Source organism: Plodia interpunctella, chromosome 1 (genome assembly GCF_027563975.2).
Source record: "Plodia interpunctella isolate USDA-ARS_2022_Savannah chromosome 1, ilPloInte3.2, whole genome shotgun sequence".
Taxonomy (NCBI): Eukaryota; Metazoa; Arthropoda; class Insecta; order Lepidoptera; family Pyralidae; genus Plodia; species Plodia interpunctella.
Window position 1 is genome coordinate 4,523,671 of NC_071294.1, and position 26,662 is coordinate 4,550,332.

At 33.7% G+C, this 26,662-nt stretch overlaps 1 protein-coding gene across 3 annotated transcripts; it reads left to right on the forward strand.

Annotated features, from left to right (window-relative positions):
• Positions 1–833: 833 nt before the first annotated feature.
• Positions 834–26,614, forward strand: LOC128683595 (long-chain fatty acid transport protein 4-like). 3 transcript variants are annotated; one of them, XM_053769420.2, is made up of 14 exons: positions 834–1,033; positions 16,884–17,032; positions 18,773–19,017; positions 19,869–20,019; positions 20,511–20,748; positions 21,368–21,617; positions 22,152–22,353; positions 22,751–22,861; positions 23,069–23,150; positions 23,341–23,471; positions 23,895–24,045; positions 24,483–24,640; positions 24,964–25,117; positions 25,439–26,614. In XM_053769420.2, exons 2-14 carry the CDS (start codon positions 16,973–16,975, stop codon positions 25,594–25,596), a joined length of 2,091 nt encoding a protein of 696 aa, XP_053625395.1. In that variant the 5' UTR covers positions 834–1,033; positions 16,884–16,972; the 3' UTR covers positions 25,597–26,614. The 3 variants fall into 3 exon arrangements, with proteins under 3 accessions (XP_053625395.1, XP_064292350.1, XP_064292349.1); XM_064436280.1 differs by lacking the exon at positions 16,884–17,032 and having other exon boundaries at positions 893–1,033; XM_064436279.1 differs by lacking the exons at positions 834–1,033; positions 16,884–17,032 and adding an exon at positions 17,502–17,641.
• The last annotated feature ends 48 nt before the right edge of the window (positions 26,615–26,662 follow it).

Sequence of the window (26,662 nt, forward strand, 5' to 3'; positions counted from 1 at the left end):
ATGGGCTCATCCGGACTCAAACCGAGTGATAAATAACGCTTCATCCTTGACGCCGCCGCCGCAGTCAACACTCTGAAAAAATTCCACTCCGTTCCTAGTTGTTTCAATTGGATATGCAATACATAAAATGCAACTATTAGTTATTTTATTATATTGCCTCAAGTTGAAGCCTTCAACACAATCTTCGCCTCAATATAAATATACTCCGACCTCCTACTTACCTAGTTAGTTACCATCTTTTCTCTAAGCAGGCGAAACCAGGCAAAATCTAGATTAATAGGTAATAAAACTAACTAGGTACAGTACACCTATGCTATGTCGATTTTTTTAAATTTCAGTAGATTGTTTTGGCTTTGAGAAGGCTTATTCACCTGCGCTTTGGAAGCCGGCGGTAGACTTAGTTTAAGTAATTTTTTTGACGTCAATAAGTGATGTATATCATCCTAAATTGAATAAAAATTTTGAATTTGAATTTGAGAAAAAAAAGCTTGGTGTGTACCGAATTAAACTGTGCAGAAAAAAAATTTTGTGCCTGTGAGTACTAGTCGCATAAACTTGAACCATCCAATATTCCGCTGTTTGTTCGTGAGCACGAATAAAGTAAGATGTGTGTGTCCTTAATTGATGTAAATATTTAGTACAACACGATAGATATTATAACAACAAAAAGCTTATGCATAAGGCACTAAGATATCATCAAACATTCTGTGAGATTACACTTTCCAGCACGTATTGAATGCTGAAGAATTTTTTATTGGCAGTTCGATCAATGGTGCCATTAGATAGTTCTTGTTTCTATCTCCCACGACGATTTTATCAAGTGCTGAGCCCGTACAATCGCTAGCTAGCAAGCAAGCACCCCACCAGCGCGCTTCCGTTGGTCGGTGGTTTGGTTTGACACAAGTTTGACGCTAACAGAGTAGCACGCCCGCTGCACGTGCGTTAAAAACATAGACGCGGCGAAACGCGGCAAAAATATTCGAATTTTGAACGCGGTGTTTTTTTTAATTAATCGGGATACCGAGACAAAGTGGTAAGTGAAGTTTGACTTTTTATAAGAAGTAGAATTATTTATGTATGTGAATAGTGAAATCAGTTAGACTGTAACAATGGTTATTGTATTGTTATCCGATTCAATAAAAATCTTGTTTTGATACGATAATCTCAAATACGTAATTAGTTTGCTAAGTTTATTAAAGTTTTAAATCAAACTTTTATTTTAAATAATTTATAAAATATATGTAAGTACTTTATAAATTAATTTAACAAGCTGTTTGTGTTCCTACATTTCAATATCATAAGTGAAAATAGACTGAGGTATAGTTAACTAATAATAAAAAATCTAATATTACTTATAAAGGATACCCAAATCTATAATATAACATAATGAACTAAAAACGAAATTATATAAAACATATAAAATATATAAAAACTAAATTATATCAAAGTGTTATTATCGAATTAGTTTAATACCTTACTTAAGTAATTGTATTGCAAAAATCGTAAAATTGCATAAGTAAGTAGTTTAAAATATTAACTGAATATTTCACCATAAGTAAGTAGATAAGGACAGGAATTTTCTATTCAGTCATTTTAATTTTGTGTAAGTATTGTTCATATCATCAATGGTATATTATAAATAGACTTATCTGATTTTAAGATAATCTTATTAAAAGTTATTGTATTTTTTTTCTCTAGCAGACTTCTTTGCATTGTATGAGAGGGCCATATTTATAAGTAAGGAACTATCCACGATCAAATAGACGTCTGTGGAACGCTCTTTCTGAAAGTGTACCACAAAACATTACTAACGTTCAGTTAGTCTGTCGCTGTCTCTTATCCCTAATAGTGTACGAATAGTTTGTGTTTGAGTGTACTGAGAAAAATGCTATGAGTGTATACAATGAATGGCATTAAACTTTTTGAATTTAGTCTACGTTTTCACTGTACCCCCATCGCAAAATTTCTGGCTCCTAAAACTAATCATCTCTTTACTTCTTTACCCTCACAGTACAAGTGTTAGATGTGACATCATTCGTTTTATAAGCCTTGACTTCTACAGTCATCTTTCACTTCACTTCACTATCCTTCTCAATATTTTCCTGATAGAAGTATCAGGAAAAATTAAAAAAAAAATCATTAGATTATCCTCAACACAGCATTTCCCGTCAAAGTCTAGATTTCCGAGTCGATATCCAAGCATTTTTTCATGAGAAAGCTAAGATAAAAAATATATATAAAAAAAGCAATTGCAAAAATATGGCTAAGTACAATACAAAATACTTTATTGCACAAAATGAATAGACTTATTTATTTTTTCTACGATTGACCAGGGTTGCCAAAAAGGAACTTGTATCCGGGAATTAAAAAGTAGATTTGCGTAGGTACTTAATTTTTCTCTAGAATTATCCTATATAACCTCATATAACGTAATACTTTAATATACCTAAGTACGGGTGGCGACCCTAGCTATGACTTTGAGCCAATTTAATTTCTTACAGGATAACAGAATAATGAAATATTATCAGATCTCAACCATAAAATGTTATTACACAATTACATCACTAGGTTGTTATTATTATATGTATCTAGATTCAGCATTGGCTTACATTATTATGATGTTCGTGTATCACAAGTAGCAAAGCAAGATGTGCATGCTATTGTATTATCATGGCCGTGTTTCAAAACGTATGTTGCAGTTATTCTACAAACATTCAATAATGTCGAGCACAGGTAGTTCAAAATTATGAGTAAGTAAATCAGATTTGCTATTTTCAAAATAAACGTTTTCGATAGTTTATTATGTTTAAATACACACAATAGCGTAGCTTTGGTTGCTGACGTAATATTGTGTTGCACCCATTGGTTTTTTTTATTATAATAATAAATACCTACATGATATTTTTTTATCGTATTTTGTACAAATACAAAAGATTATTTCAGCTTGGTACATGGTTTTCCCTAATCTTGAATGATTACTGCAGTCCACATTTTTGATGACTTTGAAATTTTTTTAAAGTTCTTAATGCTTTTCACCGTATAGTAGGAATTTGAGTATTTTGTAGCAAACTCTTACAAAATTGTTTAGAAATATTTATTAAATACCTATGTAAAATACTCGTGTAAAATACTTACGTGAAAATAAATGTTTAGTTTTCGTGCAAGCAAGGACTTGACCGAAAATGAAACATTTACTTTCACGTAAGTATTTTACACGAGTAATATACCTACGTAGGTACCTACATATAAGTAAATAGCCAAACACACGGTTTTTAATAATGTATAAGTAATTATAAATTTGGTCCGAGAGTTGTTCCTAGAGCAATATCAGCTATTCGATTGAACATCACTCTGCGATCATTTTTTAGACGAACATTTCACAATAGAAGTGGTCCGGAAATCTCACCTTTTTGAGTGTGTTTGCTAGCATGCAAAATAGTATTTTTGGTGTAGCGCCGAAAATATATAATAAATTGCCTTTAGCATTAAAAGAATTGCCAATTCAAAGATTTAAAAAGGGGCTCAAAAATTTTTAAATCAATAAATGTTATTATAGTCTCGATGAATTCCTTAATGATAGGGTAAATTTATAATAGTAATAATAATATTGACAATTAATTTCCTATTTCTTCAATTTATATATATATATATATTTTATTTTTTCAATGAGTTTATGTTTCTATTGACGGTTGCTGTAATTCATAAAATAATATTGCATGTTATAATATAATATTACATGTATAAATAAATATTTTGTATGCCGTATGGCCAAACATGTTCAGTCACAATATAATATGCTTCTCCATCTGCAATGCATGTATATACCTGTTTATATGTATGTAATGTAACATGTTTTACAAATAAAGAATCTTGAATCTTGAATCTTGAACTGGTATCAGATTTTGTTCAAATCGCCCAAAGGTATCTGACATGACTTTTACGACCACCCGCCGACGTAGACGTGGCAAATAATCGCATACGCACACACACACACTAATATTAGTGTGACGTTTAAGTTCATATGAACTTAAACGTTAACAAGTGTGCAGATTTTCTCACGAAGGTTGGGGGTTGTAGGGACCCCCAACTCTCAGATCAGATACTTATATCCTTAAGTTGTTTTTGTTTAGGCTTCAGATAAGTAATTAAGTCTTTACAATATAATCTCTTTCTGATATAATAATTTTATGATACCTACTGATGATTTTTATCATGAGCGATGTAGCTATTTGCGAATTATATGCTATACTGATAGCTGATGCCTGCGACTTCGTTCGCGTGGCCCAACAATTTTTGGTAAGGAGTCAAAACTATTAGAGAAATTTAATTATACAGACAAATGTAACCTATACATACAGAAGATGCTAATCAGACTGAAAAAGTATACTTTCTATAGCTGAACTATTATGACTCTTCTTCAGGTGTTCCAGATATTCGATTTTTATACCTCGACAGAAAATGCTCATCAGACTGAACAACTTTTATTAGAGCGTCATTTCTATTTTTCCTATACTTTAGCTGTACCATCATAGGTCTACATCAGGTGTTCCAGATCTTCAAGTTATACCTCTACAGAAAATACTCATCAGACTGAACAATTTTTGTTAAGTCGTCATTTCTATATTCCCTATAGTTTAACTGTACCATCATAGGTCTACATCAGGTGTTCCAGATCTGCGATTTTTATATCTCAACAGAAAATGCTCATCAGGTTGAATAACTTTTGTTAAGGCGTCATTTCAATATTTCCTATAGTTAAGCTGTACCTTCATTGTTCTTCATCTGGTGTTCCAGTTCTAAAATAATATATACCCTATATGTTGCCCAGGCTTATTAGCTATATAACAAAGAAATTTCAAATCCGTCAGTAGTTCCGAAGATTAGCGTGTACAAACAGACAAACAGACAGACATACAGACAGATTTTTTTATCAAATCGCCTAATTTTATTTTTATGTAAATTTATTCAATGTACAAGATTTTTTTTTGTACTGTTTTATTATACGAGTATGTATATATTGATATAGTACGACCCTGCGAATTTGTTAAATCGATATGGAATTTGGAATTAATTATAAAATATCTCTTTAGACAACTACAAAAGTTGTTTATTTTTATATCTGTAAATGATAATCATGATTAAGCAACAAATCATAAGTTTGTTCGTCTGCAACGATATAGGAAGAAAGAAACAAAGAGGGTTTTTACACCACTAGGTTTTTAATTATGCTAAAGTGTTTGTCTTTTCTTTTAATGAGTTAACAATGTGTGAGCCTTGCCATATTATTTTATTTACAGTAAATAAAGACATATTAAATTGTGTCTATAACTTTTTTCTTTGACATTACTCAGTTGTGTATGTACTTATGTTTCACACCATTAGCAAAGCCAAATCAGACTCAAGCCAACGGGTGATTAGGAGTCTTCATATTTTTTTTAGCAGCTTCTTCAAGTTTTTTTTCATCAAGTTAATGGTTATAGCTGATGTCAAGTTCTCAAGATTATTTTTTCCTGCTAACCTATTGTACGATAGACTCGTTTTAAATTAGTTTAGTAAATATCACCCTAAGTAGACACATTCCACTTAGTCACCATCCAATTAATATATTCAACCCATGGACGGAACTGATATAGAGATGAGCATAAGAAAGGAATTTTGTTTCAGTCTTATTATAGTGTGGTCGAAGTCGCGGACAACAAGTAGTTCAGCATTATAATGTGAAGATGAAAGGTTATGTCGACTTATAACAACATAGCTAAATAAACATTCGTAATTTTTTAAGTATAGTAAAATGTAAGTACTCACTCGCTCGTTTTGCATACAATGGAACAAAAAGTTAAAGATATGTTAGGGTATAAATAGTGACTAAAGTTCACAAATACTTAATGTTTTCTTTGCCATGTGCAGCTTGAAAAGATATTTCTAAAAGGTGCACAGGAATAATTTCTATTGTGAAATGGTCTGTTTAGTTTCTTTTTAAAAATTAGGTGTAGCGAATAAACAAGATAACTAGATTTGAATTTTTTAAGTAGGTATATCAAACAAAAACAACTGTAAAAAAGATTCGTCTAGAACATAATATTAGAATAGCATAAATATATATTTAGGATTCTTACACAAATGAAACGATACCACATATCGGGGACATATAGTCGGGGATTGATGACAAGTACCGGTGGGGGTTAGGGACTCCGCTTTTCCATGGGTACATTATTGTATTGTAAGTTTACAAACAACTCAGTACATTAATCATGTCTCTGAAACATGGGAACATCTTTATTATAAACATATTCCTATGCCGCGTCTATCTGTCTGTCTGTTCAGATCATAGCATATATAGGGACAGACAGAGGCGGGAAACTAATTTGTTTTGAACTATGTAATGTGTTTAATAAGATAAACATATAAAAAACTCTCAGAGTACAAAGAAGAAGCCTGTTGTTCATCAAAAATAAAATTTAGTTGGCAATATTTTTCATACAGATGACGCACAAAGGTTTGTTTTTATTACTCTTTACAAATGGCGAATAATATTAGAAAAATAATATTAGATCAACACAAAAATATAGTAGTTTTATTGATGTATGTTGAAACGACAGTATTTTCAAGGTTGCGGGACAATGGCAAATGGAATGGAACGGTACAGTCGTGCAGTGATGGACCCACATTAAATCCGCCATAATTGTACTCCAATGCCAATGATATAGCATCGGGCTGGTAGCTACGCATACACTCACGTTCTACTAACGGGGTAGGTTAAACCTCGGTCGTTGAAATCTCTTTGCAGGATAGATAGGGAATTTAGAGAATTCCCTCGATATTTCAAGATTAACTTTCCTAAAAAGAATTGTGAAGGGATGTCTTTGCGCGCGCTAACGTGTTGTGGTGGCGGTAATATGGTCAGAGAGTCGTGTCTCAATGGTGTCTCGATAGGGTAGGGTACCCACTCGAAAAAGAAATATAAAATAGATAGCATTTACTACTTTTGAAAATAATTGGGAACCTTTATGACATATGTTGTTTTGAATGTCCTAGATGTCCACCCACGTTACGTGGGTTAATGTTATTAACACTACACAATTTGACGTAGTTCCCGTGTATTGTTTTCTTTTGCTACTTATTACAAAGGCAGCTAGATAGGTACATTCATTGACGCGCATTCCTACCTAGAGACGGCATTACAACATTCAAGAAATAAATAATTATAATGACCTAGACAAAGGGTTCCAAGAGGATATATTGCATCTCTCATAAAATATTACTTAGGTAAGTATAACATGATATTTCTCGATGATAATATAATGTTTTATTATTAAAATAATATAAGAAATTTATGAAAATCTGCCATCATAATTTTTCGTAGGTTTTCAGATATTTAGCATTATTCTCGTATAGCCAAACAAACATGAAAATTAATTTAATTGAAAACCTTTCGGCAAGTGAGACTACATGTAATAAATACGAAATATTTTTAAATTATGGTGAATCCTAAGCTTATGATCTACCATTTGGTCTACAGAAAACAATAAATTATATTTTATTTAATAACATGGAATTACTTAATTACATAATGATGTTTATTATGCAACGCCTATTGTTATGTGGTAGTTAGTTAATAAAAGTAGATGAATTATTTATTAACATTAGATTACTATCCATATACTTACCCTGTGTACTTACCCATATCGTACGTAGTTAGTAATGTTGGTATTTTTTTCATAGCCCAGTTGATAACCTTGTCGGCGATAGTTCCTATTTTACAAGCTTTAATTTAGTTTGACCTGTCCCGATGTTTGCTTTTCTGTCTGTATCAAATCTTGCAAGTTAGATTTTTCCTACTTCTAGTTATCCTTTAGAGTTGAAGGTTCCCACGTCGCTTCAGTTTCCAGGTGGACGTGAGACGTGGGCACTCCTCAACAGTACGGACATGAATTTTTTGTCACCCTTTGAATGAAATAAGATCTTTCTGACCACAATAAAAATTTAAGTCAAAAATGTCATTTTCGTAAAACACTTATTATTTGTAAAGTAAAATAAAATATAATAAGCTACTACCTATATAACAAGCTACGATATCAGACAAATACGGCTGAAATCAATATAGTCATTTGGGAACGGATCTTAGGTCATTAATTACTTATGTACTATGTATAGGCTAAGTACAAAGTAAATAAAAGGCTTGCGCGGACGATGGTTTGTGCTTGCGCAACCTATTGCATACTTAGCTTGTGGAGTGTGTCGTGGAGCGTTGTGTTGACGGATGGACAAATTCTATACATATAATCTGTCATTCACAATAATTACCTGATAGAACTGGGATCGTTGTGTCATTTTCATCACTTTCACTTTTATCAAAGGACTTCAAGAATTCCATATAAATTTAACCTCTAAGTATACGGTTTTGACAGACTTACGGACAACGAAGGGAACGAAGTTTTGTTTACTTATTGAGTTACGGAATCCTAAATACGAAACGTGGTTTTACGTGACTAACACTAATGGTGCGTAATGATTTTTTACGACATTTTTTTTATGGCCATCTTTATCCTTGACTTGGACATCTCTCTGTCTCTCATTTTCCCACAAGTTCTAGCTTAACAGTTTCTTGTGGTCATGTTGACTGTCTCCGGCCATAATACCTAACTTTCACTTTCTCTTAGATCTTGGTAACAATGCATAGCATGATTCATCAGATAGCCATTAGTTATACCTATTTAGAAGTCGAATATTAAGTATGTATGATTGATCTTTAGGTTTGTATCTTATATTAAAGCTAATTTTACTAAGTATCTTACAAAACCCTTTACCTTTGCCACAGATTATATATTACTTCCAGTACCTTTGCATTACATACTTTTCAAGCCTGGATCGAGCCTAGTGCCCGTACAGAGAATGAGTAATCCAGGTAATTTTATATTTAATTAAGTAAGTTACTATAAAAGGATCAGAATAATTGATGGTAGGTATTTGTAATTTATTAAACTTCACTTTTTTAGTGAAAATGACTTGATGAACAGTGGGGAATGACTCAAGGCACCGTATAAGAGAGGTTTCCGGGTACAGTCCTCACCATAACAATTTAACAGAACTCTAACAATGACAAAACGGCAAAGTAATAATTTTTCACATCTATATCTTGATATGCTGTTGACTGTACCAACAAATTTTGTTTTCGAACCTCCACACGTCTGTGCGTGCACTCGTTATGTAGATAACATAAATCATGATTACTTCAAAGCATATTTTGACATCCATCTCATAATTTTTAACACGGCTATATAAACGAACACGAATAATTTTACATACATTGGCAGCATAAATTTATCTATGGCGTCTTCCCTACAAGCTAGTCTATGTAGGTTATAATTAAAAGCTTAGAGAAAATCCTGATTAAGTAAGTGTACAAACTTAGACACATTACCATAATATACCCTTTTGTTTTTGTGTTCCTGTGAACAACCACCAATGGCGAAGTCAATGAATACTAATGTCTAATTAAGTAAACATTCAGTTACATATTTCATTTCCTTCATGTAAGAGTTGTTAAAATTTGTGCACAAAAAACTTTATGACAATTTACTTAATATAAAAATTACATTTACATGTAGTTATGGATGTATAATCATAAAAACACTAAATGAACAAAAGTTTTTGAATTTTTTGTATGAAATTATTTCACAACTAACATTTTCCGGACCTAGAGCAGTTGTTCTCAATGTATGCTCCGTGGAGCCTTTTGGGTCTCCGTGGAGGCTTTTAGGGTTCCACGAAAAAAATTGACACTAGTGGCTCGTCCCGGCTTCGCTCGGCTAAAACCATAATAAATTATACACCTAAACCTTCCTCACCTAACCTTATCGTACGTAGGTACATAAAATAATAAACATATTTACGAATAAGTAAGTGTATGCGCATTTTACAAAACATAAGAGAAACTAATTTTTTTCTGAACTGAAGTTTATGTATCGTAAAATTTTATGATCGTTTCATATCGGATTCCGCAGATTGTTGCAAAAGAAGTGTAGTTTAGAGAATTGCAATAAATATATACAAATTCCAAATTATATCTTGAATTTGAAATACCAGTTTAATACCTACCTATCTGCGTTATAATAATATTTATAAACGGCTTGTAAATGTCATCAGACTAAATAAATGAAGGTCATAAAACTAGATTTTTCTTTATTCTTCATTTCATTTCATCCATGTGTGCATGGCAAACAAATATTACAAATATCCATCCTCAGACTTCCGCATAATATTAGCAACAAGATGATTGTAAAAAAATTATATAATTCGTGGCGAAATGACGCAGCGTGCGTTGATGTAACCGCAGACCTACTACTATGGAGCTTTGTATGAACATCATTCTATTAAGATTTCGAATAAAATTCATATCGAATTCATGAGAAATCGATAAAAAAACTAGTATATTTGGAATTCAGTTTGAAGTTGTCGAATTTTGTTTTTATTTTATTTCTTTATTTATGTTACAATATTTTATATGAAAAATACAAGCACTACCAACAACAACCTATACAGGTTTATACGTGGTAATTTTTATGTGAATTTTAATAAAGTAAAAAGATAAAATATAATAATAAAATTATATTTCTTTTTATATAACTTCACGTGATCGCAGTCGCTGGTCAAGCAAGTGTAGAATAATAAATACTTAGGTACCTATCTAGTGTGAGCGCAAAGTATATGAGCTTTATATACTTGACGCAGTTTATTGGGTGTTTTTATCGTTACGTTACTGTAATCTAAGATTAAATTTGTTCTTCAGTATTAGTATTCTATAGTATCTTAGACAATACATTTTATTATCTCACCTGAGCTTATATTTTTTTGTGGAATCTGTGGATTGGATTTAAACTAGTGACCCGTTCCGGCTACGCTCGGGTCCTACCTAGTTTATACCTTCCTCAGTAATCACACTATCTCGGTGAAAACTATACAAAAATCCGTCAGGTAGTTTTTGAGTTATCGAATTCATACAAACAGACAGACGCAACTGAGGGACTTCTTTTTTTAAGAACGTATCTAAGGATATATGAAAAGGCAATTCCACAATTTTCGTGATTTTTTATTATTGTACAAATAGATCAAAAGATATGCCGTATTGATACGGTCAGATTAGTTATGTAATGCTCTACGTATATTTGTAGAGATAATGTAAGAGTCATTTGTACTTTGCTTGATATAAAGTAAAAGGGGCTTTAAATAAACTTGGATACGCTGCACATTAAAAACGATTTGATTTTCTATATAGATGCAATAATCTCCCTCTAATAAATTCGAGAATTAAGCATACTAATCTATCTGATTTTTTTTATTGATCTAAGTAGATATGATCTGGAGATTTTTAAATCAAGCAAGCATTGTCCATGTACATTGCTGGTTCGATTACGATATTTTTTCATTTTTAATTCAAAAAATCTATGAATATAATTAATTACCTATCATAATAGATTCTACTGATAAGAAAAAAATATACACATCTGTTTTAAACACTACGATTGGATGTGGCTTCGCCCGCGTGAATATCTCTGCGAAAACGGAATAGACACGATTTTCATACAACATTATAGATATTTGGGGGTTAATTTTTGAAAAGAAAGTAGCCTATTTTTGAACGGTGGTCTTTAACTAAAGGGTGGGTGGGTGAAAGCGCAACAGGCTTCGCTCCTGTGGGAATTTCTGGATAAAAAGTACCCTATGTGTCATTCCAGGTCCACTAGATGTTGCGTGATAGAGTAGTAACAAACATATATACATACTTACGCATTTATATTACTAATATGATTTTCTGTTTTATCTGTGAATATAAATTAAATGACGACCATCATATTCTCTGTTTTACATCCGACATGACTGTTCTCGGAATATGTTCGGAGTTTATTACTTTTATATGTATAATTTTCATTAAGCTAATTACTTATAAGTAGATACGTAGTGTGCTTGGGATGGTAATAAATGACCTTTAATTACAATTTAGCTGGACAGTATACATATTATAACAATTCTTATGCCTTGTTTACTGTTTAGCAATAAAAGTTTTCCTGTAGATATTTTTTATTTTCACAGAAGTGACGCATGCGTCCGTAGTACACAAGATTTATTTATAGGAGTACCGTTGCATCAAAATAACAAAGCCGTTACCACAAAGTCTTTGACACGGGAAATGCACTACGCATACAAAGTGAGCATATAGGTACGAAACATACAAAACACCGAGAATACAGATCTCAAGCTGATTACAATGTTTATCGTTAGTTGTATCACAAATGATTTTTTTGTTATAAGATATTGGACATGTTTAAACTTTGGGAAACCTCCTCTAATTATGAAATAGGAAATCTCTACGACTACTACGCATCACTGCAAAATGACTCAGTCTTTAAGTTAAGTGAAGCAGTAATCTACTAATCGCCTGGAGTGATTTTGTTGAAGGATATAGCGGGATGTGAGTGGCAAATATAAATCTGAGGTAAGTTTTTGAAAAACATTAATACATCCAAAATGTTATAAATGGACGTGACAGACACGATTTTTTTCGTTCACGTTGAATCCAACTTGATCTCTCAGACGATAATTAAAGTTTGTGCCAAAAATGTAAGGTTTGTAAAAAACTTAATGATATATATTTTTTGGTAGAATGTTATACTGAATGAGATGCGAATTCGTAAATCTTTTGAATGAATGGTCATGCACCCACATAGTATTTTCTGTTCCACTAAATTGCTGTATCTCTGGACTCTCGTTAACTAAGTATAACGTAAGCTATGGTTATAGCTTATAACAAATTTGATTATGTGACGAATCACATGGATAAATTAACACAAGAAAAGCGAATACCGCGTATCCATATACAAGGTGTTTGCCAAACACTTTATCTTTCAAGTTTGTTGAGCCCACTTGAGTAGTTAGCTAGGTACTTTAATTGATGTGTGATTTGACACATAGCTACGAATTAATTTGAAAACATATTTACAAAGTTCTATATTTACGTATTTGCGAAGGACATTCATCATTCTTCCTATTGTACTATAATACATTATGACATGTTCATAAACTTTAGTTTGTTCAATGTGTCTACGCGCAGCGACGCTATACGTTACTAACTATGGGACCACGTTCTTACGATTAGACTCATAATGCTAATAATACTGAATATTACAGGGTGACTTTTTTTTGGCAATATTTTGTCTACATGCTCAGTCCATGATTCTGAACAACTTTTGTATGTATTGTTGTAGTATGGGAGTAGCTCCGAAATCGCGGAAAGGTAATTAGCTGTTCTATACAAAATTAAATAAGGATCAGCTGATTCATTTTACGAAAAGTTGTTAATTACCATCGACTGTGCATGTAGATAAAATAATGCCGATGTATAAGAAATCACTCTGTATATATATACATACAACTACTATGCTACTACCGACTGACCTGGATTTGCACGACTGAACGTTATGTATTCATCCAACCTAAAAAAATATTTGGACAAGTCAATACTAAGGTCTCTACTCTATATGACATGATGCTACGTTTGCTAGACAGTAGGTAGACAAATCCAATTTCAAATGTGGTCGGCTCTTAATGTCTTTTCTCGTTCACTATTCTAAAAATAATTTAGCTACCGATTTTTAGAAGGATCACTGAATGGGTTTATAAGTTCATTAGAATTAACAAAATATATAAAAATATTGTAGCTATAAAAGCACTTTCTGAGCATTGCTTTCACTTATCATATTGTAATCTTTCTTAACTTTCTCGTTTGATGGCATCTGTGACATGAAAGCATATTGCACCTGAGTAGAGATATTACTGCATTAACGTTAACGTAACGTTGAAAGCAACGTGAATGTTCTAGTAATAATCACAGTAATGACCAACTAAATCATTAGTTATATTATATTCTCAAATCCATCATCAGCCATTTTCATGTCGCCAATATTGCAGTTAAATCACGTACAGTAATACAGACGGATTAATTAAAGTAAATAGGTACTTACTTATTAGTCGTGGTAAAACAGCTTTTGAAGATAAAAATAAGTCGCCGACGACAGCGGGAACTCGCAAATTCGTCGTCGGTCGCATCAATTAAAAACAATAATTATGTACCTACATAATTGGAATATGCAAAAGAATTTAATTTGTTATTAGCGTCGAGATATTAGTGTTTATATCAAGTATTTTATTTGGTTTAAAAAATTATACCACAATACACCTATAGTGTGGTACTATTCGTTCGGTAGTCGTATTATACCTATTCGCAGCTAATAATTGTTTAGAAAATAGGACCCACCAAAAACATTTTCATGTAAAAATGTTGCCAAGACGAGTCTAGTTTGCTTCACAAACTCTAAACTTTAGTCAAAATGTATGAAAAAGTGGTCAGATCTCATGTAGAGCTAAGATTCTTGATATACCTATGCGCCCTAACTTTACCAGACCTATCTTCACATACTCTACATTCTATTTAAAACGTGTAGCTTGGCCGTTTCTTTATTCTAGAAATAAGATAACGAACCTATGAAATCTACGTGACGGTAGCAAAACGGGAGCGCCCCCGACTCCCGTGCCCCCAGATTGACTACGTTCCTTTTAGAAAAAATCGAAAGGTATATTGTTTTCGAAATAATGCTAGCTGTTGTCTGTACATTATGTGTAAATACTAAGTAAGTAAACGTTTTAAGTAAGTGTAAACAATCTAGTAAGTATTAATGTATTGTTTAAACATCAATAGTATCTATAATTGGATGCATTTAAATGTTTTTCTTGTAATACTAATAGTTATATAAATAGATACTGAACTAGGGACTGAATTAAATTCCTATTTAATTGCTCTTATCATCGCAGAATTTATTTAACTCTACATTGTGGTTGTACCCGTACTTACTATATGTAACATAAAATATTCATTTACATTGTAGAGCGCTATTTTTATTATTAGTTTTAAAATTAATTAAAGTAACCACCGTAAAGTAGCTATGCAAGTTAACTTATACTTTACAAAAATGATATTATTTTAGTAGCTATTTTTTATAGAATAAAAATGCTACAGAGAATTCATATAGGAACGGGTGAGGTTGGAAACTTAATTAAAGTGGTAAAATATAAGAAGTGTGGCCTATGGTTGGCTGCGCGGATTGGCAGGGTCGCCATGTACTGATAGAACGTGTTTTAGACGATGCGCGATTTAAAGAGGATATAATCACTACGTTAGCGCGATTGTTCGTGATAGGATCCTAAATTTATCATTATAACAATAGTCTCGTCTACGCTAATTACTACGACGTGCTAGTTGTGTATAAAAAATCAGCATCTGCTAATATGTAGTTCATGTATATGTAGTTTACAATTCTTGACTACAAAAAAGAAACAAATTTTACGTCTTTGTTTGTAAGGCAAATATGTATTGTGGACGACGTAACAAGCTACAGTGTCAACAAAACGTTGCTTAGCACAACTCACAAAAGTAATCGGACGAGTCGTTCATTAGAACATTCCGTTTGACAGGAAACAAAAATAACATTGGGCAAATAGACCTTGTGAAATAATCAAAGTCCACGCTTGGGCAAAATGGGAAAAGCCCATTCGATTCGGCACATATTGACGTCAAATGGCTGGGAAAAGTTTGTGTGTTGACGCCATCATCTCCGCTGTAAAAAAATTGTTGGAATATTGTCCGCAAATAAATCAAAGCGTAGTCCTTAGCTTCGTTGTTACTTCCGAGATGTAATTAAAAAACTTATAATACTGTCCAATTTGAGTGATTTGGGGCCTAGATTATTTTATCTAAGTTTATTTCTTGCACTAGTAGAATCATTATCTCTCAGTCGGTTTGACATCCGTCGACAGACGACGCAGAAACAACACTGAAATTTTATTGTGTTTCGGCGTACGTCAACTCACGTCAGTGTCACGACCTATAGTAATAACTGTGCTACAACTTTGCTTCGTTGTCGTAACAGAGTACGTACGACTACGACACATGGCTCTTATTTGGCGCCAGCGAAGCCTATAAATGAGTAGAAAATTATGTCAGGTTCGTTATGCTCGCGAGCACGCACACGAGCGAACACAATCATCTCATGAGGCAACATTACTTTGTGGCCAAAGGCCGTTGACTTTTGCTTTCATTTCACGTATTTCCGTATATTAACGTAAAAACGTAGCAACCTACTTGCGTATCATTCTTTGTCTCGACGAACAGTTAATAGGGTTTTTGTGCTAAATATACAAAAGGATCGATTTTCCTTTCAATAAGCGTGCTTTAAGGTTGGCGTCCTCGAAATTTTGGAAAGGTTACATATAATTTAACAGCAGGATGACTTTTCAAGAATGTTATTTACCGCAAAAGTTGTCCAATTATTATAATCGTTTATGAGGAATGAGATATGTAAAATTAATTGACTTTTACTTTGTTCACTTGTGCTCTTAATTATAGGTAGGTACTAAGGTTCTACTACTCACTCACTACCACCACAGTTTAATAAAGAGTATTACATACCACCATCTTTCCTTACCTTTAGTCGTAGTCTTCATGGCTGAGGGTCGAGGTCGTTACCTGGGACGAAACATACTTAAAGACTTTCTTGGCAATATTAATGGAGTGGTTTGCCATTGCCTTCTCCATTTCACACACTACAAATTTTAGACAAATAGAGGTCTCCTCACGGTGCTATCCTTCATAGTCGCATACCACCCGCTCGACCACAATAGTGGATAAGCTACGAGTATCAGCTATGAATACAATATGGAAATATCATGAAAATAGTAAATCCTTACGAAAATATAGATGCACTTGCTATGTAACTTATTTAACGACAGTTTGTCATAAAACTTTAGGTACATAATAAATTCTTTTGTTACAGGTCCATTTATTGAGATGCAAGTGTAAGAATGACAAAGGAATAAATAACTTTAAAGTTTTAAATAAATTATTTTATTTATTTATTACATAATGACAAGCTACGAAGTGACCGTAGACAACAACATGAACAAGACTGAATCAAATAACAAGGTAAAAATAGAATAAAATTTAAATTAAATGTTGCAAATTCTCTTCTTATTACATAACCTAGTAGATATTTCCGAAATTAATAAATGTAAATTAGAATTATGTATATATTTGCTTAGTTGAAACATACATTTATTATAAGCTATAGTTACACAAAATACAATAAGTATATAAACTATACTAATATGAATAGCACGGTACGATCACCACAACATGTCGAAATTGTCGAAAATACAGCTTTTACAATTTAAGTATTAATTTTTTGCTAAATTCGGAAAATGCACTTAGTTATGTTGTCTCTACAAATCTTGTATCTACAAATGTATGTAAGCAATCATTTAGGCACACAGTCACTGCCCCTCAGCATTCTGAGGTCACTGCATGCTATTACTTTCATCTACAACGTTCATCTGACGTATTTGTTAAATACCATGCCCATCTAGAACCTTTCAAATTGACCTAACACATCATCGCACTTCGTTTATTTTGATGATCGCTTGAATGACTCATTTCAAGTACTTAGATTTAGTTTGATGTTTACACTCGTGAAGATAACACGTTTGTCCGCATTTCTGGTGTATTTTATGAAAATTTTATAGTTCCTTACTGCACGTAAGTACACATATTTGAATAAAATACTATTAAACTGTCTAACACAATGTTTATTTTGATTTAAAAGTCAAAACTTTCGCGATTCTGTTCACATTGATGGATCCACATGAGAATTGGTTATTTTGTGTTAATTATTGCTTCATAGAATGTTAAATATTTAAGTATGAACTGTGATTGGTGATGTGAGGTTATACACTAATCTATTTTTAGACACATTCAACATGTATTGTGCTACCTAAATACGTGATTTGTCGATTGATGCTGAATAAAATAATTACAAGATAAAGGCCACCTCGCGCGCACTTTTCAAAAATATATTTAGACAGCTAAAATGTTACCTAGTTACGTTTACGTTATCTTCAGCAACACGATTCGTTCACATGTTTACAGAAGTGTATCCGCAACATGCTTCGTCAAAAAGTATAGGCAATGTATTCTCCACTGGTCTGTGATTCTCCACCAGCTTCGACAAAATGTACAACATAAGTAGATTCCGCAACATAATTACGAGTATTATAATGTGGAAAGTTAAAGCACCTTTATAAACTCTATATTATATACTCTCTTTTTGACCTTTTATGCTAATAACTTACCCTGGATAGTCCTAAAGTAGCTTAGTAGACATTATACATACGAACTAACTCGTTTTTTTATGAATTTTCGATTCGATTTTTTTGCCTTTGAGCCCCCGGAGACACAAATAATTCAGTAGAACAAATCCAGATCTAATTATCTGCATTACTCATAAGACTCCCAACGAGGGGAACCAGCTGGGTGTTTTCAAACTAAACATATAACAGTTGTTATCTTATCAAAAATGTTATAATCGGATTTCATAAAATAATATTATGATTGAGCTATCACAATCTATAAATCTACCCCGAATCAGTTTGGTTTTTGTCCTCATAATTATGGAATGGTGTAATCTTTGGCTTGTGTTTGTGGCTAGCCTTATCACCAACTTGCAGATGGACGAATTAATTGGGTGGTTTTATGACTGATACATGTGACAGTAATACAGACTTTTCTTTTTAAAATAATACTGGAAAGGAATATTTTAACACCCGTGCTTTACATCTCCATTTACGCGTCGTGCACCAACCAATAAAGCAACTGATTTATTCTCGACAGAACAAATCAAGTCAAGACGTCGAGAAAGGGAAAAAGGTTGACGACGATTCTTCGACACCTTGGCTGAAAATCATAGGGATGTTGCTGGCTCTGTCGGCGCTGGCGGCGGCGGGGGCGGTCACCTGGTTGTACGACAGCTGGCAGACCAGCCTACAAGTCATGGCCATCATCATAGCCGTGTACATCGTCATATTCTTCTATAGGTGGATCTACGTCGCTATTCTGACTGCGCCTAGAGATTTAAAGTAGGTTCATCACTTGTGTTTCTTTACCTACCTAATCCTAAACATACCTTACATTGATTGATTGGTTTACCTAGTCCTTTATGGGAAGTAATTGGGAAAATAGTGTATAGGTCAGCTTGAAGGTCTTGAAACTGACTGTCTAAAACACACCATTCCTTACTTATTATTATTTTTTAAAGAGGCATATCTGGCATATCTGTGTATTTATAAATACTAGTGCGTACCTATATTGATCAATAGTTTTTTACCACTAGCTCTTCCACACTTTGCCCGTGGGACTGCCCACCATTTGGAACAAAACAAAATAATGGAAATAGGTAACCAATTAGTAGACAGCCCCCTTTGTTTGTGATGTATGTACTTGTGACTTATGGAAAAATTATATATCGAAAAGATTTTATCACAAATTGTTGCAAAACCTATTAGATAGCTCTAGTTTTGTGTGCTAAAATAAAATTGACGTAAGTTCACATTCTTTGTTAATTTATGATGCTTACTAGGCTAAATAAACTGTTCAGCTAAGGCGCTATTATCGTATGTCTTATAGTTTAGCTGTTCTAATAAGATACTGCATCAGGTGTTGTCTCAGACTTAATAGTTATCGTGTAATTAAAAAAGTTTCATCAAGTTTCGTCCAGTAGTTTAAAAGATTATAGCGGTACTAACAGCTATACAGACAGTAATTTTTCTTATTCTATTGTTATTTATACATCGCCCCAAGTATTTTTTTGGAAACATATTTAAATGTACCTACTTATCATAAATGTACAGGTAAGTAAGTATACAGACCCATTTTTACTGTTTTACAATATGTATTGATATTTAAATTTTATAGAACATTTATCTTTCAGAGCCCTCTACTGCTACCTTAAAATATTATGGCTGACGCGGACTTTGAACAAGAAGAACTGGTCAATGCCGGACATCTTCCACGAGCACGTGAAGAAACACCCTAACAAGGCGTGCTTCTTATTTGAAGAAGAGACTTGGTCCTTCCAAAAGGTACCCTTCATTTCGATTATGGCTTTCATATAAACTTACATTGACCAAATTGACATTTGACCGTTTTAGCTTCCGTTAGTGACATAAAGACCTTGTTAAATATTATATCTTAAACATCATACATATGGCACTAAATGTCTGTACATAGAAGATATTCTATGTACAGACATGGCTCACTTACAGTTTTATTGTGTATAGATTTTAAATATGTACTTGTCTAACTTATTAGTAAATCTCTGCTTTCAATCTCAATTTTTAAAAATAAATTTCAATGTGCGTCAATCGAATGTTGTATGTGTGGTGGTTATAACTAATTACTGTGTGTCGTCGTTGTGGATAATTTATTCGACAAGATTTTTTTTTTTACTTATATGTTGAAATATACAATTCTAATTACCTACCTACCTAGAACTAATTTGGAAAATGTATTACACAGTTTAACAAAATATGTAAATATTTTGTTCTAAAATTTGAGAACATTATTATTCCAGGTGGAAGAGTTCAGTCTCCGCGTCTCAGCTGTTCTAAAGAAACAGGGAGTAAAGAAGGACGATGTCGTGGCTGTGATGATGAGCAATTGTCCAGAATTGCCCTCCACCTGGCTGGGAATCGCCCGCGTCGGTGGGGTGTCACCCCTCATCAACACCAACCAGACTGGCAACACATTGCTGCACTCCATCAACATTGCACACTGCAACTGTGTCATCTACGGGTCGGAGTTTGAAGCCGGTGAGTTTAAAATGTGCAAAGAGAAAATAAAATTCTGTGTCTCATGCAGAGACCGTGTCTATTATCTATAGCGACATATAGCTAGTCTTCGTTAGTCGTTTCAATTAAACGTAATGCCTAGATATTGATTCGATATCGATTGCCTAGATATCGATTTTAAACCTTTTTGTTTAGCTGTACATCAAATAGTAGGTGTACAACTGAGTAAATGGGTTATCTTGAAATTTATAGATTACCTTCGTGCGCCCTAAAGAAAGGTCAGTATCCCATAGTTAGGTCTATCCAACCTTTGAAAGCAAATATTGATTATGTTCAGTCTCGTGTAGTGCATGTCGCATTAACTAGTATTATAAGTCATCTATCTTAATTATTATCCTCACGCAATGTTATTCTTCATGCAATAAAATTACTTATGTAAAGTAGGTTGTAGTTACTAATTTGAGCATTTTGGCATTCTTTGCTTTTCTGATCCATGAATTACTTACCGTCCATACCGCTACAACAACATTTATCAAAAAATTTAAAATCTAGATTACTATAAGGGCCGTTTCGCTATCATTATTTCAGTGTACTGAAGTTCTTTCCATGCTTATATTGATGACATAATCATTCTTTCCAGCTTTCCAAGAGATATCAAAGGAGTTGGATCCCAAAATAAAACTATTCAAATTCACACGTCGTCCTCTGAACACGTCACCAGACTCGGTGAAAGTGGTGGATTCTCCGGATGACTTCACCTCCTTGCTGGAGACTACACCACCTGCGCCGTGGACCCTATCAGAAGGCGGTGGTTTTAATGGAAAACTTCTTTACATATATACCTCTGGAACCACTGGGTTACCAAAGGCTGCTGTTATTTCGTCATCAAGGTTTGTAAACCCTTTTGGTAACATTTTCGTCTGAGTATTCATTCATCTACAAGGCTGTATTCTAAGCTATACTTTTATTTGTACTAAAACGAAGTAAAATTCGTTTAAGTAAATTAAATTTGTACATGTAACCTGACGTGATTTGTCAAAACGGTATCGCTTGTATAGATAGGTAACATTGAGATATTCAAATTTAGCTTGCGTCATAGAGTATCAGCAAAATTTTAATATCTCCATAATATTCCATACAAGCAATACTTACTGTTTTGAAAAGTTTAAATTTACCTTCACATAAGTATAAATTTACCTTAAATCATAAAATGTTGAAAGAAAAAGTGCATTAGAGATTGGAGTTGGAGTTTGGAGGATGAGATTGTGATAAGTAGTTATTCAGGTTCATGTTTAAGAAATTTAAGTATCTTTTATTACCTTATGCAAAAACCAATACTATAGAAACGTGAATCTTGACATCAAGTGTTACAGAATACTCTTAGGTACAAAAAATACCTATAGATAGATTCCCATAAATTTCAGGATGGTGTTCATGACCTCCGGGGTCTATCACCTCGGCGGGCTGACGAAGTCAGACGTGATCTACTGCCCCATGCCGCTGTACCACTCTGCTGGCGGCTGTATCACCATAGGCCAAGCCTGCATCTTCGGCTGCACCATCGCCATCAAGGCCAAGTTTTCCGCGTCCAACTACTTCAAGGACTGCATCAAATACAAGGCTACAGTAAGTTTTTTGATCGACTAAGTACTAACTCTATAACTATGGGCTATATAGAAAATGATTTTTCCATATTGAGATGAGGTAACGATGATCATTTACAAGTCAGCGAAAATTCAAATCTATGGAGACGCATAAAACCAGAGGTTGGACTTGAAAATGAAGAAATTTATACACATAGGTACTTATACGTTACATATAAGTTATACATATTTTCTTGCAAAACTACTATTAAAAGTAGAAAAGCGGAAAAGCGGACCTGATTAGGCGAATCGGAGTGGGCTCCGACGCACAAAGGAAGGAAATGGGAAAACGCTCAGATTCTCATCTGAGAAAAGAGAGAGAACTACTTATCTACAAAATTTTGTCGAACTGTATTCGAGTTTACAACTGATGATTCCAGGCCGCCCATTACATCGGCGAGATGTGCCGCTACATCCTGGCGACGCCGCCGTCACCCACCGACAAGCAGCACAAGGTTCGGGTGGTCTACGGCAACGGCATGAGGCCCGCGGTCAGTACTTCTATATTTTTTTATTTATTGTTACCAGTACTTACGGTTGCAAGTTTTTTAGGACAGGAAAAACTTGCAAACAAGTTTTTCTACACTACAATCCTATAGAAATAGGGAAAACGTTCATCAGTCAAAAGGCACCATTTGACTAATATTACCAGTAATAACATACAATACATGGATTTATTAGATATGTAACTTTTACAGATCTGGACAGATTTCGTCAAAAGGTTCAATATAAAGAGAGTGAGCGAGTTCTATGGAGCAACGGAAGGCAACGCAAACATTGGTAACATATTGTCATAGCTTAAATTGATTATTGCATAAAGTTTCATTAAATTAGTCACATATTTATACATTTTAATAAAATATGAAATTCAATTGATTTGTTAAAGCCGGAAACTTAAATAAAGTAACTTAAACTTGCATAAAGTATTGCCTCTTGTTTTATGTTTGACTATTGTATTATAATTTTCCAGTGAATGTGAACAACAGGACAGGGTCGATAGGCTTCGTGTCCCGCATCATCCCAGGTGTGTACCCCATCGCCATCCTGAAGGTGGACCAGGAGACCGGCGAGCCCATAAGGAACTCCAAAGGACTTTGCATGGTATGTTTTTTTTTAAATCCCCAACGACAAAAGGAGGGAAGTTATATGTCTGTGCGTGACATCGTAGCAGCCAAACGTCTGAATCGATTTTGATCTAGTTTTTATTTGAAAGACAATTTAATCAAAAGTGTTCTTAGATATGACTAGATAATGTTACTTAGATATATGTATATCTGGGTCACATATAGGTACTTCCAGTATCAGGGTCTTGGATGTTTATCTAAATATATTTAAGAATATGATATTAAATACACCTAGTTACTATCATTGAGTTAGTATCTAATACAACAACTAATAAATATAATATCATAACTTACTTTGGCGTTAACTCAATCTTTGTGATTTGTCCATGTATTTATAAATTCTGTGGTCCATATATATTTATTTCACATTTATAATATTAGAATGTACATTAATTAACAGTTGGCGAAGCCCAACGAGCCAGGCGTGTTCATCGGCAAGATCAACCCCAACCTGCCGTCGCGGGCGTACCTCGGCTACGTGGACAAGTCCGCGTCCGAGAAGAAGATCGTACGGGACGTGTTCTCGTATGGAGACTCCGCCTTTATTTCAGGTCTGGAACCCTGCTTTTCTGTTTAAGTTGTTGAAAACCAACTTGAAAAACATTTGCTCCCTGAATCGTAAAACAGATTTAGCTTCGCCCGCGATAGCCTACGTTTGACCTCGGGTCATGTTACAAATATTAATTACAATCATTCTTAATTTTGTCGTGAAATCGTGAAAGACATGTCTTATATCATAAAATATAATGGTAAATTGGTGTGAATAGTAGCCGAAAATGTTATCCAGATTTCTATGTCCAATACATACCTCGTTGGATGTTGGGATTTTTTTAGTGGCGTAACTACCTAAGTAAGGGCTTTAGCGGAACGTCGAAATTAGTGCCCGAAAGTAGAGTTTACAAGACAAGTTTTTAAATGACAGCTTGTCAAAATTAGTTCGAAAGAAAAGAAAGAAACAAATAACAGAAATGATATCGTATTCTTTCAGGCGACATCCTGGTGGCGGACGAGCTGGGCTACCTGTACTTCCGGGACCGCACCGGCGACACGTTCCGCTGGCGCGGCGAGAACGTCAGCACCACCGAGGTCGAGGCCGCCATCTCCAGGGTCATTGACCAGAGAGACGCCGTTGTTTATGGTGTTGAGGTAAACTCAAAGGCGAAAGCGCAAAGTAAAAATGCAGTCATTGACATTCTGGCTGGAGCAACTGCGTTTGTGGGAAGATTTTCTATCTATGCGCCATCCATTTATCTTATTGTTAATTTTCCCTCAAGACGGTCGCATGGCCAATGACTTAGATACTATCAGAATGAACGAGCAACTTAGGCGACTAAACGCATTTGTTGATACAAAATATAAGTGAAAAGATTTTCTTTGAAACTTATAAAAGTTGCCCATTTTTTTTCCTACAAAAGTGAAAAATAGCTGTTTAAAAATTAGATGTCAAAACTGTCTATTCTTGATTAAAGGTTCCAAACACTGAGGGCCGTGCTGGCATGTGTGGCATCGTAGATGTGAATGAGACACTAGACGTCGACAAGCTGGCCAAAGATCTGGAAAAAGACCTGCCCAAATATGCCAGACCCATTTTCATCAGAATCATGACAAGTGTGGATATGACCGGTGAGTTTTCAAGTCATTTGTCCTCTATTACACTTGTATTAGAAACATTGTATATAGCAATCACACATAGGTTTGCGAAGATGCTTGATACTTAAATTCTAAGCTATGGAGGATGAGTTCTAATAGATTGAATCCAAATCTTAAACATCGGGACTACAATATTATAATAAAAAGATCTGATGTCCTCTAGCTAGGGTCCCCTAGTTGTTTGGCCATCAGAACTAAGAAAATCCTGAAGACGAAGAAATAGTGGATCTATCAGAGGAAATAAATCAAAATATATTTATCGTTAAGAGTATTTATTTGCGACTATTCTTTCAGGGACTTTCAAAATGAGGAAAGTGGACCTAGTCAAAGAGGGATTCAACCCCGCAGTGGTGAAAGATAAGTTGTTCTATTTCGACCCGCAAAAAAATAAATACATTACGTTAGATCAAGAAGTGTACAACAAAATAGAATCGGGCCAAATTAGACTGTGATTTAGTTTAGTTATAGCTTTAGGGAGCTTTGATTATAAATATAAATCAAAGTATGGGGTTATTGTTAATTTATTATACGTACACGTGAATTGTTTGTTTTGCATAAAACTTATTCGGAACAACAGACATGATTTTTATTTTACTTGTAATTTTACGTCTGTTGTTTACAAGTTCGTCAATGTCAGCTCTTCAGTATGGTACACCATGGTGATTAGGAAAAATGTCTTTTTTTCCTTACACGCTTTATGCCGCAGGCAATGCACTGTTTCTGTGAAGAAATAGTATCAAAATCCTTAATAAGAATATGCACATAATGACTGCACGTACTTAAGTACTATTGCAGGTAGGTACCTAAAGCAGACATTGCCAGGACCTTTTCTTTATTTATTAATATAGATAGGTAGGTCACCTACTTTCGAGGCCTACTGGGGTTACGTAAGAAATCATGTAATATTTTTTTATTATCATGTTTTAACATTCAGCGGAGCATGTAAGTTTAAAAGTATTTTTTAGGTATAAGTCATTCATCAATTCTGCGAATTTTTGTAAATAAATTATCTAGATGGTAATGGTAAAGGTGTAGTATAAAATATACGCTTCAGTAGGTAGTTGCAATTGCGACAACTATTATAATGTTATGTGGATAAGAGAAAGAATTACCTACCTATAGTGAAATGTGGTGTTACTTTTAGCATAGGTACATAAATAACTAGATAACGAATATATTGCATTTTTCTCCTGCTGCAAGCAAATAAGTAGGTAATTCCAATTGAAAATGATTGTGATAAATAGGATGTGTTTTGTAAACTATTTGCTAACTTTTCTAACTAATGTTGTTATTTATATTACTGTATTTTAGATAAAAAGACTACTAGGGTAATAGGTATTTCTACTGTAAGTAATTTGTTGTATTGTTTTCATTATGAAGTAAGTAATTTTGTACTTAAAGTATGTTTTGTATGAAATTTAAAAATTACCTTTGATTGATATTATAGCAATGTGCAATATAATATGTAAACTTGTTTTATTTATCTAAATAAATCATCTGATAAGTGCGAAATTCTTG

Coding starts and splice junctions, on each gene's coding strand:
- LOC128683595 (XM_053769420.2), top strand. CDS start 16,973: ATGACAAGCTACGAAGTGACCGTAGACAACAACATGAACAAGACTGAA. Junction 20,020..20,510: donor AGACTTGGTCCTTCCAAAAG/GTACCCTTCATT, acceptor TTATTATTCCAG/GTGGAAGAGTTCAGTCTCCG. Junction 20,749..21,367: donor CGGGTCGGAGTTTGAAGCCG/GTGAGTTTAAAA, acceptor CATTCTTTCCAG/CTTTCCAAGAGATATCAAAG.